At 38.4% G+C, this 19942-nt stretch overlaps 1 protein-coding gene across 2 annotated transcripts in view; it reads left to right on the forward strand.

Moving 5' to 3' along the window:
• Positions 1-557: 557 nt before the first annotated feature.
• The window catches only part of PDCD6IP (programmed cell death 6 interacting protein), a 35157-nt gene continuing 15772 nt past the window's right edge, over positions 558-19942 (forward strand). Inside the window, exons 1-7 of one of the 2 annotated variants that reach the window (XM_082043905.1) lie at positions 558-1072; positions 7689-7743; positions 9503-9572; positions 12813-12940; positions 13519-13672; positions 16838-16938; positions 19414-19545. In XM_082043905.1, coding sequence (XP_081900031.1) covers positions 867-1072; positions 7689-7743; positions 9503-9572; positions 12813-12940; positions 13519-13672; positions 16838-16938; positions 19414-19545 — 846 coding nt within the window. In that variant the 5' untranslated portion in view covers positions 558-866. The remainder of the gene's footprint in view (positions 1073-7688; positions 7744-9502; positions 9573-12812; positions 12941-13518; positions 13673-16837; positions 16939-19413; positions 19546-19942) is intronic. The other variant, XM_082043906.1, reaches the window with a different exon arrangement.

Below are 19942 nucleotides of genomic sequence, written 5' to 3' on the forward strand. Positions count from 1 at the left end.
CAGAGAAACAGCGCTTTACTTCGTTTAAAATACCGATTCTCATGGTGGGTTGAGTATGGGACCCTTTGCTGCCCTCTAACGCGTTTTACTTTATTTAAAATACCGATTCTTAGGGTAGGTTAAGTACGTGACCCTTGGCTGCCCTCTAATGCGTTTTACTTTATTTAAAATACCGATTCTTAGGGTGGGTTAAGTACGTGACCCTTGGCTGCCCTCTAATGCGTTTCACTTTATTTAAAATACCGATTCTTAGGGTAAGTTTAGTATGGGACCCCTCGCTAACTTTTCCAGCAGCCGCTGCTTTTACCGCCATGTCACAGCTGATGTCGCCGGCTGGCGAAGCTCCCCTTACCACAGCTGAGCTCCGCGGTTACGTCCTGCGCAAAACGGCGCTTTTCCAGAGACAGCACTCGAGCTCCCGGCCTCCCCGCACCGCCCTCCTCCAACACCGCCCCCCTCCAACACCACCCCCCGCGCCGCCGCCGGCCCCGCTCCCTTCGGTGCAAACGCGCGGCTCCCACCGGCTGTGCCGCCCCTGCGGACCCGGGGCGGGGGGGGGGATGGTTTTGGAGCAGCGCGGCGCCGCCTCCCTGTCCCGTCACCTCCCTGAGGCGGCTGCGGCTGCGCGCGGGCAGCGGCGCGTGTGACGGCGGGCAGCGGGGGGCGGCGCGAGGGACGGCGCTCCGCCGGGAAGCCGCGCGACGATCCCGGAAGCGCGCGGGGCTGCGGCCGCGGTCGGGGCAGGCGGCGGGCAGCGCGGCGGGCCGGGCCGCTCGGCCAGGAGAAGAGGAGCGCGGAGCTGCGGTGACGGCGGCTGCTGCCTTGCCCGCCTCATCCCCATCCCCCGCGCGGCGGTGGTGGCAGCCATGACGAACTTCATCTCGGTGCAGCTGAAAAAGGCCTCGGAGGTGGACTTGGCCAAGCCGCTCTGCAAGTTCATTCAGCAGAGCTACCCGGGCGGCGACGCGCAGGCCGAGCACTGCCGCGCCGCCGAGGAGCTCAGCAAGCTGCGCAAGAGCGCGCTCGGCCGCCCCCTCGACAAGCACGAGAGCGCGCTCGAGACCCTCCTCAGGTAGGAGCGGGAGGGCCGGGCCGGCACAGACCCCTCGGCGCCGGGCGCACCCCCCTCCGCCGGGCCTCCCTTCTCCTCTCCGCCCGCTCCTGGCGGGGCGGGCGCGCATCTCCCCTGCCCCAGTTGCCCTGAGGGGCCCGGGCGGCAGCTCCAGGCCCTGGGCGCGGCGGAGCCGGAAGCAGGTGCGGGCGGGCCGGCCCAGGTGGGGCGGGGTTCGCCGGGAGGAAGCAGCCGGGGCTGCCGGGCCAGCTGCAGCGGCCTGTGGGTTGCCTGCCCGCCTGTGTCTGGGGCGGGCGGGCCAGCGCTCGGGTGTCTTGCAGCATCTTGGGGTGCCCTGTCCTTACCGCACGTCGTGGGATGTCATATGATGACAGCGCAGGGCTGGCGGGGGAGGCATAGGGTGGAGCCCGGTCAGCTTCCCCTTTCTAACATACCAGTCAGGGTTGGATCTAGGTAGAGATTGCAGACTATTTTGTTAATCAGAAGAGGGCAAGTGTATCTTTTGGTTTAGTGTTACATTTTGCTGTTACAGCTGACAACTTTCCTTCTGTTGTCTGTGTTTAGTGGCTTTTTGATGTATTTGTAAATACATCCATATTTTCTGCATTAACACATTTAGCTTGCTATCAGAAAGTTTACTGGTGCCTCTTGCGCTGGAATTATCATAGGAGAGGTGAGCAAAAGATTCATCTGTGTCTTTGGCCCAGTAAACTGCATAACCTGCATAACTGCTTTAGGATAACTGCTCCATCATTTACAAAAGCACTCACTCTTTCCTGTTTCTCTCTAGAACATTTATGAATTGCATTATTGACTTACTGTGGTAATCCTGTTGTTTTGTTTCTGTATGTTTGAAATGCTTTGAGCCCATTTATTTGTAGCTCATCTCCTCACTGTGGTCATTGTGATTCATTTACCAGGCTAATACTAAGTACACACTTCTATTTGCAGTACCAGATTTCTTTTTTTTTAAGAAGGAAAAAAAAAGATGGATTATCTAATATAGAAGTGATACCTGTAGACATGACACATTTCTGTAATACTATGAACAAGCAGAAATACATCCAATGTTCACTAGAATTTCTTAGAAATAAACTTAAAAAAAATGAAAAGGAATGGAAAAGACACAAGTCACTTATTAAAAAGAAGATAAGATTTATAAAATAAGTTACTGATTTGTTTGAGCTTATCAACCCTTCAGTGGGTGTTTGGGCTATAAAAGCTATGACTGTACTGATGGTGTTTTACACTATCTTTGTGGTTTCCTGTTCTATTCCTGTTTATTGCTATGTATGCTTTTGAAAATACTACCATGTATACCTTTTCAAGGTCGGGGAAAAAACAAGCATCTATGAACCAAAAGAGGGACTCTGCTAGCCAAATTGAAAGGCATATGACTGTCTTCCCTTGAACACTGGACTTGAGTTTCCTTTTTCTGAAGGTCGCGATGGGGTTTGTGATTAGTTTCTATGTGAAATCCCTGTTTGGCCGAGCCACATCGTATAACTTCACCCTAACAACTCTACATCACCAAAAGAAGAAAGCTGTCTCTTCAGTTCTGGCCTTTCTCTTATGCCATTTCTGGAGGTCAAAAGGTGTACATGGTTTTCTGACAGGTGAGCAACTTCAGTGAGCTCAGTGGAAGGTCAGATGAACATTGGAGAAGTTAAAAGTAGTGTCGCTGAAGGCCAAGGGGCTGAACGGGACCTCCCTCTTTTAGTGCCACTAGGTCATTAAATTAATTCAAGCCATAGTATGTAACTTCGCTGCAGGTTTTCTCTCAGATTAATGGAGGGAAACCACTTGCAATTGCTTAATTACCAGTTTTCCTTTTGAGTCAATTCCATATGCACTGATCTGTCTGCTGTTGATCCATAGATGAATTCAGCCATCCAAGGTATTGCAGTAGTCAGGAGGTGCTGAATGAGGCTCTGTGCCGGTGCCACCTTATGTGCGAACAAGATGTGATACCTGTGCCACACAGAAGCTGCGCTAAGGCATCCTCATATCAAACATTTGCTTTTTAAGTTGCATTGTTTGATAATATTTGTTCCCTTTACAGTGGAAGTGGGATAAGATGAAGGTCTGAATTAACTGTAAATGAGAGAAAATAAGATTGTCAGATGTATGTTTTCCTTTAACAAGTTATGAGTGGTTTGTCCTTGTCTGACCATTTATATACATTACAGTTGTTGGAAAATAAGTTTGTTCTTATTCTGTTAGAATATTCTGACATATATTCTGTAAGGTGCAGTTACTTTAAAGGTCAGACTGTCTGCACACCCAGAAGTTTGAAGTATCCAGCTGAGCTTATGATTGAAAGAGCACAAGCATCTCAGTGCCTTGCATTTCCTCTGAAAATGCCATTACCTCTTCCAGTATTTTCCTGTTGCTATTTAAGGGTTGTACTCAGTCTATGTTTAAGTAATAACTTTAGCAAGATTTTTGTTAAAATTGGAGTTCAAAACTTCTTAGATAATGAAGTAAGGTTGGAAGAGCTAATTACAATGTGGGTAGCCTATGCATGCATTTACTTCTTTGTGGCTTTTTATAGACCATAATACCTAGCAGAGCACTTCAGACCATTTAACTGTTGAGAAACGAGGGCTTAATCTTCTGCTAATTAATCTAGGATTTGCTCATGGTTTTTTAATCTTTAGAAGCCACGTTTTGCTGAGTAGCTACTGCAGTTTTGTTGTTTTTTTTTTTTTTTCTTTTATGGAAGAAATGAACTCAGTTGCAGCCTAATTTCTAGGAAAACTTTGAAAGTGTGTGGTGTGTTGTTGTTTGGCTGATGATCACAAATGCTTCTCTTGGAGAAGTATTCGAGGTAGCCAGTGAGAAGGGTCACAGCGTAACTGGGGAAGACCTCAGCCTGATTCCAGGCTTGCTTTGTTTTGTGAGAATCTGAGCACTCTGAAGGTGACATAGGTGAGCTTGGTACAGATGTTTCCCCTTAAATTCTGTCATAGCAGATTTATTTTCTTTTTTTTTTTTTTTGGTAAACCCCCTTTTAAGCATAATTACAGCTTCAAGGGGTTCCTTGCTTTCTCTCTTCATATTAAAGATAGTCTGGATTTCATTTCTGTTTTCTGGAGGGATGGGATGGTGGTACAATTTTAATTGGTTTAATTCTGCTGACAACTCTTGCAGTTCTTTTAAAAAAAGAAAAAGGGGGGAAAAGGGGGGAGGGGTGCATGGTTTTATGTTGAATGGTCAAATCCTCTGAGAGCTGAAAGTTGCAGTTCTGTTTTCCAGCTGTGAGTTCAGAGCTCCTGTTCTTATCTAGAATAGTGGAGGCAAATCTTGGTCTCTTTTATGTTCTTTTAGAAGAGATTTTTCTTTCTGGTTCTTTGAAGGAGGAACAGGATTTGTGGTTCTTAATGCAATACATATATTTTAATTAAATTCTAAGTTAAACCTTGACTTCCAACTCATTTAACTGCTGTAACTCATTTTTATTAGCATTTGGTAGTGTGTAATGCCTGTTTTGGTGAAAGATTGCTATACTTCAAGAACTAGATCTGTGTTGCTGATATCTATCCTGTCTTTCGTTGCTTTAGTTGGAACTAGGGCAGTTGACATGTTCATGTGCTGTTTTGTAGTTTGTCACTCTGGCACAGCCAAACACAGTGCTCATCAACTTCTGTTCTTTGTGTGTTGATAGTTAGATTACTGTAAACTTTGTTTCAAATAACACCTTCATATTTACTCTCATCCTTCAATATGTAACTGATATGTGCATCAGATGTGGCCATTCCTTCAATATTTATTTTCTGTCTTTGTACTGCTAGTTCTATGCTGTTCTGTAGTTAACATATTCATTTACCATTTTATTTATATATGTTTAGTTTATATATACAATTATATATGTTTAGGTTTTAGATACAATTATATACGTTTAGCTACTGCTAAACAAAACTAATGGTTTTATGCTTGTGTGATTTTTTTTTTCTTTCAGTCTGCAGAGTTTTAAAGAGCTCTTAATCTTGAGTAGAATTTCAAGTTCTTTAATGAAAAGGAATGATATCACATGCTTAAAATAGTAAAGAAAGTAGTAACGTAAGTTCTGAACTCGTTAAAAAGCAACCAAACAAATGGCCCTGTCTTGTTGGTATTAATTGATGTTGAATACAGAAATGTGCATATTTGGGATGAACATACACCATCTTGTCTTATTTTCTTTGCGGTTGTGTTGACATACAAAGAATAGTCTGTTTGCAGACAGCCAATGCTTAGGCACGAGGCCATTTAACAAGATTTGCTTCTTGACTACCCTCCCGGCAGATGAGGACAGGATAATTGTGGAAAGTGGGAAGACAACTCAGCTTTACTGGTGGCTTTTGGTTAACAAATTAAATTGAGGTAGGAGGAGACAGCGTGGGAAGTCTCATTTTCTTTCTGATACTGCATGAAAACTACTGTGTTGAGACCAGCTCAAGTCAGTGAAGGAAGTACATGTAAATATTTCAGTTGAAGTGATATTCGGTGCTAGTATTAAACTAAATTTTGTACTGCTTGTGTTAATCTGTATCACTGAAACCTATTAGGATTGGAAAAAAAAAAAGCATGATGGTGTGATAAATCAGACCAACCCTAAACTGATGAGAGCGCGCCAACATGCAAAGCTGAATTTCTCTAACTACAGAAGGGATGCTCTTGTATACGATTTTTATAGGTCAAGCCTTGGATGTAAGATCACTTAAAAAATTTTAACTAAATTCTGTTTAACTATTGCTTTGTTTCAAGTGATATGTGCTTTCAAGGTATGGCCATCTAATGAAAGATGAAGAAAACAGACAAATGAAAATTCTTTTACAGAAAACAAATGTACATTATTTTAAAGTCATTACCTTTCATGTGCTAGCTTCATAAATATTGGAAGAAACTAGTTACTATACTATCACATAGCTTAAAATTATCAGACTCTATTGCCAATATTTTAGCTATTTCTGAAAAATGCCTTTGATTTATAAAGTTAAGTCTCTCAGTGGAGGTATATTTGAAATCTGACTTCGTAATGGCTGCTCTTGTGCTAGCAACCTCTATGCTGAAGTATGGCAAAGTAGAATACAGATTCAGAGATTTGTGTAGACAGTAAGAAAAATTACCATTTGCTTTAAAGTCCACATTAAGGTATGTGTGTTTTTTTTTTTTTTTTTTTAACTTTGCCTTTTGCATACCTTGTAAGTTATTAAAAGTTAATCTTGATTAAATGGCTGTCACAGTAAACATCTGCAGACTTTTGTTTTAACTTTAGGAGCAATTTCTTTCAACTCAATGATTAGTAGAAGCCCTGCTGGGTTACTGTTGCAGATTATTGTAGCTTTTGGTACAGTTTAGTATGTTATGTCTTAAATCGCAGTGGCTCAGTTGTAGTCAGAAACCTGTAATATTTTACACACCCGGAGGTATAATTCACTGAAGACTATACTAGCACTATTTTTGTTGTTTAATATGACTTTTAAAAAATGTGTCTTGAATTTTTAAGCAAACATTCATTGCCTGAAGAACATAGACCTTGTACAACTGCTTCATGTCTAGATCAATAGCGATTAATATTTAATAATGTAAGGAAACAGAAACCATGTTAACCCTGTTTCACAGGCTGTGAAACTCATTGCTACAAGGTATTTTGTATATTGGGAATATAAATTATTAAAAAAAATTTGACCATTATAATGATGGGTGTATGCCCATATGGTATGTGCTGTGGGAAGAGGAAACAGGCTTTACATGTTCTGTGTTCTCAGGCGTTGGCAGTTTAAAGGCTTTCTGCTCTGCATCCAGCCTCTCATGTTTTAACAAGTGATGCAGGTATAGGGTACAACTTCGGGAAATCTTTGAATTGCTAACTGTTGCCTGGATAGATTGTGTGAGGGACAGTGCTGTACTTGGTATATTATCTTTCTGGCATTCTTTCCTAAACATCTTCCACAGTGAGTAGACAAAATATTGGCACAGAGGAACTTCTGTTTTTAATTCACTGTGACTGCTACAATATATTCTAATGAAAACTAAGCTTACAGCTAAATTATTTTATCAAGGATTTAGCTTTCCAGTTGATATTGTGTAAGGCAAATGGCATCTATTTCAAAGATATTGAAGTTTAAACAGATGAGTCAGAAATTGTAAGGGAGTAGGCTATAATGTTCAGATCAAGAGAGTGCAGTGTAGCTTGTTAATATTATGTTAAATGCTATACTTAATTTACTTTCTCAGCATAACTTAATGTCTAATGTACTCTTTGTCTTCCTGTACGTATACAGAGACTCCTTTGCATGACATTATTTTCTAATCTACAGTCCATCAGAAAGAGGAATGGGTCAGCTTCATCTGTGATACTCTTCCACTTCTGACTGAGGCAGGGTTTCCATGTTATCTATGGAAGACTGCCTCTAGCTGATCTCGTTCCTCTACTGAAAAAATCCTTTTAGGCAGGATTTATCTCTGTCCTGCAAATCCTCCATAGTTACAAATGACCTTCACAATTTTTTTGTGTGTGGGATTGTTGTGCCCTTTTCCTTACATGCCAGTGTAAGAAACCAGATTCTTAATTTGATTTATCTAATAGCTTTTTCTTCCTTTTTTTTTTTTTTTTTTTTTTTGAATGTAGATACTATGATCAGCTGTGTTCAATTGAACCGAAGTTTCCATTCTCTGAAAATCAGGTAAGATGACTTACAAACCATTAAACTGAATGTTGACACCTACGATGTATGACTTCTAAACCTGTACCTAATCCACTAAACAGCACTTCTTTTGGACAAGGCATTTAATCTCTTTGAGCCTTATATTCTCAGTCTTTGTTTATTTTCTAATTGGTGTTCACATATAGTCTATACTGAAACTTCACCACTAGTGGCCATAATTGCCTTCATTTTACAGATTCAGAAGTGTTTGACTTTGGTTAGCAGTCACTGCAGTTTAGGTCAGAGAGTTGTGCTGTGCTGAGTCCTCTTCAAGTCTCCTTTTTGCAGGAAGTCTTATTTTGTACTATGTTACAAAGACTTTTTAAAACGTAATTTCTATGGGAAAACCTTTGGCAGTGGATGGAATATGATCTTTGGCTTTTAAAGTACAGTAGATGTTACATTTGCAACAGCTAACAGAATAAGCCCACTTCAGAGTTTGCCACTTTATTCCTGCCTCTGCATCTACAAATTACGTAATTTTTAGGTAGATATTGGTGTTCGTTAAGTGCTTGTTTTTTTGTTTTGTTTTTCCTACCATATTTCTTTAAAATCCGGTCTCTAAGGAAAAATTCAGCTTAACTCTTGTATATTGAAGTCTTCCTCAGGTGGAGACTGGAATACATATTTAGGCTCCTTATTTTGATGGAAGAAGATGTAGGTTTTATTTGGGTATATTTAAAATGGGACAGAACTTGTGTTTCTTTCCTGATCAAGTCATATTTAAATGGTAATGTTACGACTAAAAGAAAAGATTTATTTCAGACTTACAGATTACAAGTAAGGAGATAGTTTTAATGCAGTTCAAACTGATTTGAGTTTTGCATGTAGCTTCATTCACTTGTAGCCAATAACTACACTTTGGGTTTTAGTGTGCAAATGTTTTGATATGGTGATCTGCAAAACCTGAGGAACGGAAAACTGAAAAACTTTGAGCAAGTTCTGCAGATCTGTAAATTCTTCCACCAAAGGGAAAAAATAGTTAGTGGAAGCAGCAATGAACAGCTGGGGACCACAATTTCCTGAACTAGCATTGCTGCTAGAGGAAAATACGTTATTAAACAGTACTGTGCTCTTTCTGAAGTGCTCCCCAGCCACTTGAAAATGAGGAATTTTGCTGTCCTTTCTGGTCTGATATCCATTGCCTACAAGTAGTTTGATCAGCTGAATAAAGTTGTTGAACTTCAAAGCAGATTCTGTGAAGTATTTGCATTGTCTATGAAATATATGCTGGAAATATAATATAAACCACACTATCTTTACTTGCTTTCTCTTTCCTAAGTGCATTTCCTGATAATGCTACTACTGAATTCACTCATAAAAATGTTCCAATATGCTAGTAATTTGGAACAGTGGAAACTGCCTGATTGGGTGGTTTCCTTTAACTCTGACTATACCAGACTGTCAGACTTCTTGGGGGAGGAATATCTTGGTTTGGACATAAATTTGCCTGTCACTCAGAATATGAGCACAGTGGACAGATGATTTTGAGAATTTCTGTCTTGTCTGCTTGAAATGTTATGAGCAAACTAACAGGAAGGAAAGAAGGTATAAAATATATTTTTTAAGTAACTCTTGATGACTTCCTGAAATTTCCAGAATGTTTGTAATATTACAAGTGGATGAGATGTTTTATGCAATTAGAATATAAAAGGATAAGTATGTGAATTTTTGGTATTTTCTGAAGATTTCCTATTTAATTTTAGAGATAAAGATCTTTCTTTTTCTCAACTTTCAGGTCTGTGTAACATTTACATGGAAAGATGCTTTTGATAAAGGATCACTTTTTGGAGGATCTGCCAAATTGGGTATGTGTGGAAGTATTAGTGATACTAAATTTAAACAGTATTTTTATATAACTGAATTGTTAATCATCTTTCTAGTATTTTCAACTTAGCTTTTGAATGAATGCCACTATATTGGTAACACTTCAACATTGTTAACAAATAAATGGGCAACATGCAAAGAATTTCTGCAGAATTGAGAGTTAATATTCGTTTTCCAGAGGCACAAATAGATGTGCAGTCTGATAATAGTTGTGCTGTCTGCTCTTCAGACTTTTTCTGGGAGCAGCCCCTGCTGACATAAATAAAAATTGTTCAATTTATATTAAATTTCAGTGTAGGTTTTTGGTAAGCCAGCTCTAACTGTTCCAGAGGAATAAGTTCCTCTTGAGGTGTGCTTGTGAGTGAGTTCCTTCAGAAGAAGGGGAGTAAAGGTGGCTGGCTTCAGTAAACCAGTGTGTTGTCACATTTTGTTCAAGAGAATAGAAGGATCTACCCATGCTGAAAAATGACTCACGTATCACTTCTTTTTAAAATATTTTAATACAGATTTGAACACTTAAAAAAAATGTTTCCTGCAAACGTAAGGAGTTTGAGCCTGTGATTTATTTTAGTTATAGAGGAAATTCTGCACCACGAATTCAGGGTCGTTAAATGGTTTTGGAACACTTGCCAGTGTAGAAGCTAAGACTAAATCCTTTTGAGTTAACTGAGGAGTTGTTTGGTCATGTGTCATAATACTTTATTGTTTCCATTTATAACTGAGTGTTCATCATGAATAGCATTGCAAGATGACCATTGCAATTTTGAAGCTCCAGATAAAACCTGAAAACATGCTAGAGTACTTATTCTCTTTTTAGTTTTTTCAAAGTTTGTGAAGTTTGTGTCCTTTATATAGTTTTCTGTTAGCATCTACTGGAAGTCTTTGCAATTTCCCATGTTCTGAATACACCTGCTGAGGTTGTGCTTGTGTGAACTGTATGCATAACAATACACCACATTCTTATGCATAAGCAGGTGGTACGCACCTTTTCTTGCTTTATTTTCTGACTGTTCTAAGAAGTCCTTCTGGAAGAAGCTTCTTGAAGATGCTGTGTTTTTTCTCAGAGTTTGATTGGTTCTGTCTTCTTTGGGGTTAGCATTTAATGATGATTGAACCTGTTCCATAGTAGAGTTCAGAATATTTAATTGTGACTTAAACATAGTCTGTAAAGAATAAGTAATCATAACATTGATGATTACCCTGAAGATTTGAATATATGTGATGTTACAGCAGCTTGAAAGGCTTGCTTGTCTGCAGGTTAATTATATACTAGGCTATATAATGTTTGAGGCAGATGCCCAGAGATTTATGCAAGTGTCTGCATGAAATATCAAAGAAATTCTTAGATGTGAGTAATGCTCAGTTAAACAAGAAATGAAATAAATTTTATTTTGAAACTTTAAAGCAGACCTTAGTGGAAAAAATTAACAAAAGGAGTCCTTTAGTATATATCTTTACATTGCCATATCACAGATTATGCAGATGCTGCTCTCCAGGTTAACTAGAGCATGTGTTTCAGCATTATTTCAGATCAGAATTAGCAGTGGGATTTCCCAGTATAAAGCAAAGTTTTCAGTTATTGAGTGAGCAAAGTTTCTGTTGACTTCTAAAGACGAGGCAATCCTATCTCCAGATGGAAATTCAGTGTAAAACTCCTTTGACTTCCATGAGGCCAAGATGCAGGGGTGTGACTTGAGAGTTCTGGCTCTTGCTGCGGTGACAAACTTTTTTCCCATCTTCCCCTGAGTCCCAAGTCTGTATCACAGGGGTAGCTGACAGATACTGTGGCTGCTTGAAAAGTGACCCGGTTCACGGGGTGGCATGTAATCTGAAATATGTTGGCTGAAGTTAATAGGTAGAGCTATAAACAGATGAGTCTGAGGAAAAGCTATATTGCTGAACAGCTGTTCTCACTGTAGTAAATCACGCTTGAGATGCAGGCCAGAGTATAAAGTAGTTCTGCAGTTAAAGTAATTCTGCACTTCAGAAACTTTAAAGCCGTATTTTCATTTTTTTGTGTGTTTTAGTTGTTTGAATGATGTATAAGTTGTACAAGATGTTCTTTTTAGAAAAATTCTAGAAAATAAACTACAGAAGAGAGATTATATAAATGGCTATTGATGAAATACAGCGATTGTGTAGCTTGCTTTTCACTGAGGGAAACAGAATGGGAAAAATGGCATGTCAGATTTGTGGCTGCTGATCTCAAAATTTAGTGCAGGTCAGGAACTGCTAACACAGAAACTTCAGAGTCATGTTAGATAAATATGTAGCTATATAAGGAAGCTGGATGTTAGTGAAATGTTTTAAGGATAACTTAAAAGGTATACCTGGGTTTGTGAAATTGAAAATTAACTAGTTAAGTGTGCTGTATTCTCCAAGAGGGGTGTCTGGAAACTTTCTAACAGTAGTAGGAAATTAGTATCTACAGGCTTTAGATTTTCCAGTACTGGTATGTGGCCAATAACCTTTTGAAAGCAATTAATAGGTTCAGAATGGTTTCTGTTTGGGTATTACTGTTTCTAGAACTCTGGGCTCCATCCTCTGGGGCTAGGATGTACTATGGGAGTTGAATCTGGACAGGACATACTATAGTGAGCACAAGTTTTAATTAAGTAAATCCTTAGCTGTTTAAGTACATGGATAACCAAGATATTTGTCAGTATTTTCAGTCTGAAACAGTAGGTTTGAGAGGTGAAAAATTCCCTGCATTTCAATAGGTAGTAAGATAGAGGATGTAAAAATCTTTGGCCTCAATCAGAGAAGGGTTGTTAATCTTTCATTTAATATACAGTAAGAGCATGTAATTGGGCAATTACTGAATAGTGATTAATGCATGGAAGTTCGTATTTCAGATTATCCTGCAGTAATGCATGTGTTTCTGTACCTTCAGGAGCCAGAAAGCTGTGCTCTAGTTAGAAAGACTTTCAAATTATTGTGTGTATTGTGTAGATTTTCGTGCTACTGCTTTTCTGCTTTATGCCACTCGCTGCAGTTCTTCATGTTGAAAAGTTTTGTGTAAGTACTAAATTAGACTATCTAAAGCCTTCAGAATAGAAGACGACTTTGACTTTAAGATTTCAGCATGATTGTTACTTTCTTTGGCTTTAAACTGTTGATGTTTTTAAATACGATTATTGGTAGTGTTGGCCTCATCTACATGCTAGACTACAGAAGTTTATTTTCTTAACAATATGGGTAACTGTCCATTTTGATTGCAGCTTTGGCAAGTTTGGGGTATGAGAAGACCTGCGTTTTGTTCAACTGTGGAGCATTGGCAAGCCAGATTGCAGCAGAACAGAATCTGGATAACGATGAAGGACTGAAAGCTGCAGCTAAGCACTATCAGGTACAGAGGCTCCCTGCCTATGCTTAGGGATTCAGAAACATTAATCGTAAAACATCAAATAAGTATCTCTCAATTTTAAAGCTGTCTGTACACATAAATATATATATATACATATTTTCCCTCTCTTAATTGCAAAGGTGGATTGGCTAACTAGCTGGTCTTGGCTCATATTTATTTACCAACTTTGAAGGATTTAATTCCATAAGTTCCCCATACTCCTTCCCTCAAGTGTGTGGTAACTAATAAGCTTCAGCTTAAGATTTAATATTTTCAGCTAGTATGAATTTTAGTTTTAACAAATAATAATCTTTCTTCTTTGTGGAATGCATTAAAATTTAGCTGTTCTTATACTGTTAGGTGTAGCAAGTATACCTTTACTTACAGTCCGTAAATGTCTCAGTGTAAGTGGCTATAAGAACAAGATGTCACAAGGAATTACTTTTAGTGCCTAAACAATAGATAGGAAACCATATACCAGAAAAGCTCTAGGTTTTCTTAAATGGTTGTATGTATTATATTTGTAAGAGAAAAATGTATTTGGAAACATGAATGATTATATGTTATTTTGTTTTGCTTAGTTTGCGAGTGGTGCTTTCCAACACATTAAAGACACTGTTTTGTCAGCCCTGAGTCGAGAACCTACAGTGGACATCTCTCCAGATACAGTTGGAACTCTCAGTCTTATTATGTTGGCTCAAGCCCAAGAAGTCTTTTTTTTAAAAGCTACTAGAGGTGTGTCTTAATTTTTGGCTTGTATATTTATGTGCTCATTACAACTTCCACAAAAACTTAGAAGTGTTTTAAGTTATTAAGAGCTTCTAAAGGGCCTTTCAGAAGCTTTTATTTTTGTCTTTACTGATTCTGCTCCCATCCCCTTGAAGGTTATTGAACACAGAACTACAGATGCCACTTCAGAATTTGCCTAAGGTTCACCTGACAATGCAGTTGTTCCATTTTCTTTTCCTTTATTATGATGTCCAAAACCATTAGTCTTCATCTTTACAAAGGATTATGTTGGTTTATATTATTTCCCTTGAGAATAAAAGACATTCTCTAAAATAACTGAGAGTACTAGAAGTGGTGCATAGGGATTTTACCACTACTCCCTCCACTTCTGTCTGGGGAACGATTTAATGAGAATTGAGAAATAAATGACTGTGCTAGGAAACAAAGGAAATTTCCTAAGAGTTTAGGGGAAACAAATTCTGTTTGATTGCTCCTAATTTTAAGAGAAACTCTTTGACCAAGTCTAACTTTGAGAATGCCCAGTTTGTCTTGGAAAGTGGTATTTTGCAGGTGGAAAAAAAAAATCGCATCCCTAACTGTTAAAGGCTGATTGTGAAATACTGGTTCAGAGGCTGTATATTTTAATACAAGCATTAAAGTGCATATGCTTCAGAGATGTTTCCTGTGGAACAGTGCTATCTTTGGTACAAGATTTCTTCCAACTCTTTGCTATGCTGCTCTTCTCTCTGTCTTTACAAGAAATTGTGCATCTAGAAATTACAGGTATCTAAAAGCAGAACTAAGGACAGAAGTCACATGTGATTGCCCACCAACAGCTCTCTCTCCCCGTGTTGTTTGGAACATAGTGGAGGAAGGCAAGGGTTATCTTAACTGGGATGTTTCTTCACAGGGAAGATCCCTGAAAATCCTTGTAGCCTTACTGCTTTTAGCAGAATCTCAACAAGACATTGTCGTTTTTCAGTCAACTGATAAATTATGTTTATGTTCTTTATCATTCTGGTAGCAGTGTTTTAATCTCTGGCTTTTTGGGCCTTGCTTTGAAATAAATTTTTATAACAAATGCCTGAAACTTTTCTTCAGAGCAGGAGGAGACACTTAGCTCATTTTGCATGGGAAATAGATCTTTCTGTTACCTTCTTGATTTCTTCTTATCCAAAACATGAAAAAGACAAAGCAAGGCTGATGCAAAACCCACATGTGCTCAGTGAATTAAGATTTTTGTGACTATTCCCAAGACAACAAGTCTGCCAATGTTAGAAGGACAGTAAGGTTAATAATCATCTGACTATGGAGGTTGTAGGTTTTGCCAGATGTAGAGGTTCTTTTCCCTGCCAGGAAAGACATTTGTTGAAGAATCATGTTTGACAACACAATTAATTTCAGAAACCTGTTTTTTCAAGTGGAAATGCATCAAAGTTTGATTTCAAAACTCAAATTTAGCTTCTTGCTCCATTGACTACCTTACTTGTGATTTTCTATTTTTTTCTCTTATGTGGGACAATCAATTTAGCAGCTTACTAGCTGATAATGTTATATCTGATTTAACTGAGTTTATTCACAAGTTGAAAGAACGTGAAAGTGTTCGGCAAAAACCAAATTGGTCACTGAAGTCTAACTCACTGCGTAACTACAGATCAGCTCTTTTAAATTTCTGAGTCTTTCGTAATGTTTTCTTTAAGTCTGCATTTGTTTGCTTTTCCATCTCAAGGCTTGCATTGTAGCTGCAATATTTTAAAGATATGTGAGTAAAAGCTAAAGCTTCTGATGGTGAAAGATCTATTCTGAGCTCTCTGCATGGATAAGTGTGTCTCCTCTAACATTTCCTTCGTTAATGGAGATGTAGTTAATATGCCAGTATTTTTTAATTCTCTTTTCTTAGAGCTGAAGCTCTATGAAGGAAGATGCTACTACCACACACTAGGTGGGGCTAGAAGAACAGTCTATTTAGATATTATTTGCTTTGGTTTTATTAAATTCTGCCCTGGACAGAAACATTTTAGCAAAGAAGTAAGTTGCTAGGCCTGATAAGATCCTTTTTCCCCATTTGTCATCTAAATCCCATTCCACAGTGAAAAGATCTTTCTGGCATACCTTAAATGCATTTGCCTCATTGAAAGTAAATACATTACATCATAGCTCGTGCCTGAAGTGTTGTAAATAGATGTGCGAATATGCTGGAGTGAGCAGCTCACTTGGGAATTCTTTTGATTTAATTCTGGCAATTAAGCATACTGTGCAGACTTCCTTATCTCCCCATACCCCCCATTCATGCTTATCAATCTGGCAGTACATAAAAATCACCTGAGTCAGAGGATACTTGTTTGTAAGGGCAGCTCTTTAGAGTGGATAGCTGATGTTTGCATTGATTGCCTGCTGTCTCTTGGAAGGCTCAGTTGCTACTGCAGCCCAGAGGTGATTATAAAACAAGATAAAGATAGATGAAGCATGTTCCTGTTTCAACAGTTTTGGCATTGGGAACAGGGTGAGGACGTGAGGCAGCGAATACCACTGCCGCTAGGCACATGCAGCTCTGATATGAAATAGTGGATACCACTTGGAGGAACTGTGGTTATTTATGTCTAGGGATGGTGTTTCTATACTCACTATCACGTAACAGTGCTGCGGAGCACTGTGGAAAGGACCAGTCCCTTCTCTTCTGTTGTGCTTCTGTGAATTTGTACGAGTCCTGACATGGAGCTGGGTTAGGGAACAGATCCTGCTGAAAATTTAACTATTCTCTGCTAACTAAATTTCAGTTAAATTGACTGTGGCCGCACAAATGCGTGTGCTGGCACAAGAGAAGGGCTGGGAACAAGCTGCCAGAGCTAGAGTGGGACTGCAGCTTTTATTGGCAGCTTGCCATTGCTCTGAGGTGAAGCATCACTCTTAATCCCGCATAAATGCCAGCGGCTGCCAAAAGATCTCTTGTACAACTGACTGGACTTTCAGTGTCATGGTTAAAGTACAAAAATCTGGAAACTGCAGCTGAATGTCAAGAAAGAAGAACGGGATCCCACTTTGGAGCTATAATGTAAAGCTAAACCCTTCAAATGCAGTTATTGCTGTTTGAAAATGAAGTAATTTTCCTGCTGACTTGTAGAAACTGATGATAATCGTAATTGTTCTTTGTGTTTTCTCTCCTCCCCCTAGATAAAATGAAAGATGCTATCATAGCTAAACTAGCTAACCAAGCTGCAGATTACTATGGAGATGCTTACAAACAATGTCAATATAAAGATACTTTGCCCAAGGTTAGTAACTCTCATGGAGATAATCTGGGATCTGCTGTTATTGTGCATAACTGTTATTGTTTATGATGTACTTGATAGAATACACTTGAAATGTATCCTCAAGAAAAGCTGACATTCCTACATTTCAGCAAAATGAACCTGTAATTTGACAAACAGTGAAGAATCTAGGAGGCAAAAGATAGTGTGTTTGTTTTTTCAACGGGTTTTGTGTAAAGTGAGCTTGTAATGTTTGTAATAGCGTTTAGGGATGCTTTCTTAGTACTTAATGCCTTACTAAATGTTTTTCAAACTAATACTTTCTAATGGGGCTAAATTGGCTTCTAGTCTCAATGTTTTCATGTGAAATTTGCTCTTGTGTTGACAGCATGAATACAGTGGTACTGTTCACTTACCTGTTAATGAAAAACATGAGTGGAAGTCCATGTGTGCCCTCTGTCCTTCTGCCTGTCTTCCCTTCTTCCTCCACCCCAAAACAATCTTGATACTTTTAAATTAAGTCAGTTTAGTGTTATCTGTTCAATTGAGTGCTGTTGGTTATGGAAGATGCAGAAGGATCTTTTTTCATACTCTTTGAATATATATTGTATAACAAGTACTTTAAAAATGAACAGGTTTTCAATGTATCAATTATGTTGCGATCATAAAACAGCAGAAAACTTTTTGTCCAGTGTTACAAATGTAAAAGTTGGACTCTTGAAATTTAGATCTACCTGAGTAGGAGGTGGTCTTCCATAGTGTGTGGTGGTTTCTTTGTGAATGTCCCTGGGAAGCACCCCTTGTTGCTAATTTGCAGTTATTTTTCATTCGTTAATACTTTCAAAACTCTAAAATACCTATTCCAGCTTGCAGTGGTCTTTCTTGTTACAAATAGAATGTGAAATATACTAGATTTACAAAAATTACACTAGAAAACTTAATAAAATATTTTTTACCATTGATAAATGGAAGTGGTTGATATCTGGTTCTGTAACTTAATATGCAATCTTAGTCAAATTATTGCCAGAGTATTTGCTAAAGTTGCTTTTGTTATCCATGAGGAAAAATAAATCAGATTTTTTTTTTTCCTTTTTTTTTTCCTCTGTTTCTAATGCAGAATAAAATCGTGATAGAAACTGTATGGGTAAGGGCTACGGTTCTAGAGCAAAAGTGTGCATTTTTATTCTTAAGCATTACATTACACAAATGCCTTTGTAGGCCAGTCAGTGAGTTTCGATATATATTTTTGAAAAACAAAAGTTTTTTAGAAGTTAAACTGATATCTTGCTTGGTTGCAACTTGATACATTATTTTATATGTGCACATATTTCCTCTCACACATTCTGTGACACATCACAGATTGGGCTAATATTTCACTTAAGCATTATGTTTATGAATGATTTCTGAGTGGCAATGAGATATCATAAAGGTGTTGCTTTGTCTCTTGTTGTGGACTTTTCTAAGCCATAGATGTCCTCCCTGTTCCAGTTGTACAGTAATCTGTAAATTGATTATTAGAGAGAACATAATAGGGTTTGCTGGTTCCATGAGTTAACACCAGCTCGGAGAACAGTTAAGTTTTTACGAGTGTGAAATAGATGTTGTCTTCAAACATCAGACTTTAGTTGCAAGTCCTCCTGAACAGCTTTTTCTTTCAAATTTGCCCTCTTTTTTAATCTTTGTGGGAGCAGGAAGTTTATACAAATGTGAAGAAGCAGGCCTTTGTATACTGAGGTTTTTAAGATATTGCTGTGGTTTTCCACTAATCCTTGATTTAAGAAATAAAACAATAAGGCTGAATCCTTGATCAAAGACCATGTCTATACTGTGGGCTGCAGGTTAATGTTTTTTTTTTTTTCATGTGTTGGTTGGTACTCCTGCAAAGATAAGTGCATTTATATAAAAGTCTAAAAATGACTTTTGAATTGTTTTCCTTGTCAATACTTACTGGTCCTCTCTATTTGTTCTTTGCTTTCATAATTTTAGAGTTATTTTCTCAATAGGCCTGTTGCTGATTTAGGTGTAATTGCTTTGTTAAATTAAAAACAAAAAAAACCCTCCCAAACCAAACAAAAAACCAAAATAAAAACCCAAACAGGCCTAACTTTCCCTTCTCTGCCCTTCTTTTAAGAACACTTGGTCTTGGCTTTGTCTTGGGGGAATTTGGAGGTGTTCTTGCAACTATCCTTTCTAATATATGCATGCATTTCTAACTTTCAGAGTAAATGTTGTGACTTCATGGCTTGAATTTGAATTATAGTTCATGTGATGTAAAATAACGGAAACTAAGTATTTTGCAACAATGAATTTAAAAAAAAGAACAAGAGAGGACTGTTCTCAGTCCATGTGAAGTCATGTGGTCTCTGACATTTACCTCTAATGTTTTAACCTATCTAAACCATTAATTGGGTGATTCTAATTTCCTTTTATTCTTCCTTTTTCTTCCTGCATCCCATGTTGTCTGTGGTGGTTAATGTGGTTGGACTTTCCCCTGGTCAGTATTTTTATTTCCAGGAGGTGTTTCCTGTTCTGGCTGCAAAGCACTGCATAATGCAGGCCAATGCAGAATATCATCAATCTATCGTGGCAAAACAGCAAAAGAAATTTGGTGAAGAAATTGGGAGGTTACAGGTGGGTAACTTTTTTTTCTTCTCTGAAAAATATGGGAAAACTTTAAATCCTGAAAAGCTAGCTCAGAGTTCCAAAATTCAAATAGCTAAGAATGACATGTATTAAAAAAACTGCAGAGCATGTTTATCACATGAATCAAATGATTAGCAGCTGCAAAGGTGAGAGTTATCTCTGAAGCTTTTATAAAGATGTATTTTAGTGATTTTTGGCCAGTTTGATACTGCTTGCCTTGTTAGGTCTGTATCTTTACATTTGCATGGGCTTCTTATCTCAGCATCACTAATATAGCAGATTTGTTATTAAATTTTCCAAGTAATGTTATTTAAAAAAAAATCCAAAACATTAAAATTCTGTCCAGTCTATACATAACTCCTTTCCTGGAATCCTGATTTAAAAA

Source organism: Streptopelia decaocto (genome assembly GCF_964273445.1).
Source record: "Streptopelia decaocto genome assembly, chromosome: 2".
In the NCBI taxonomy this organism is placed as follows: domain Eukaryota; kingdom Metazoa; phylum Chordata; class Aves; order Columbiformes; family Columbidae; genus Streptopelia; species Streptopelia decaocto.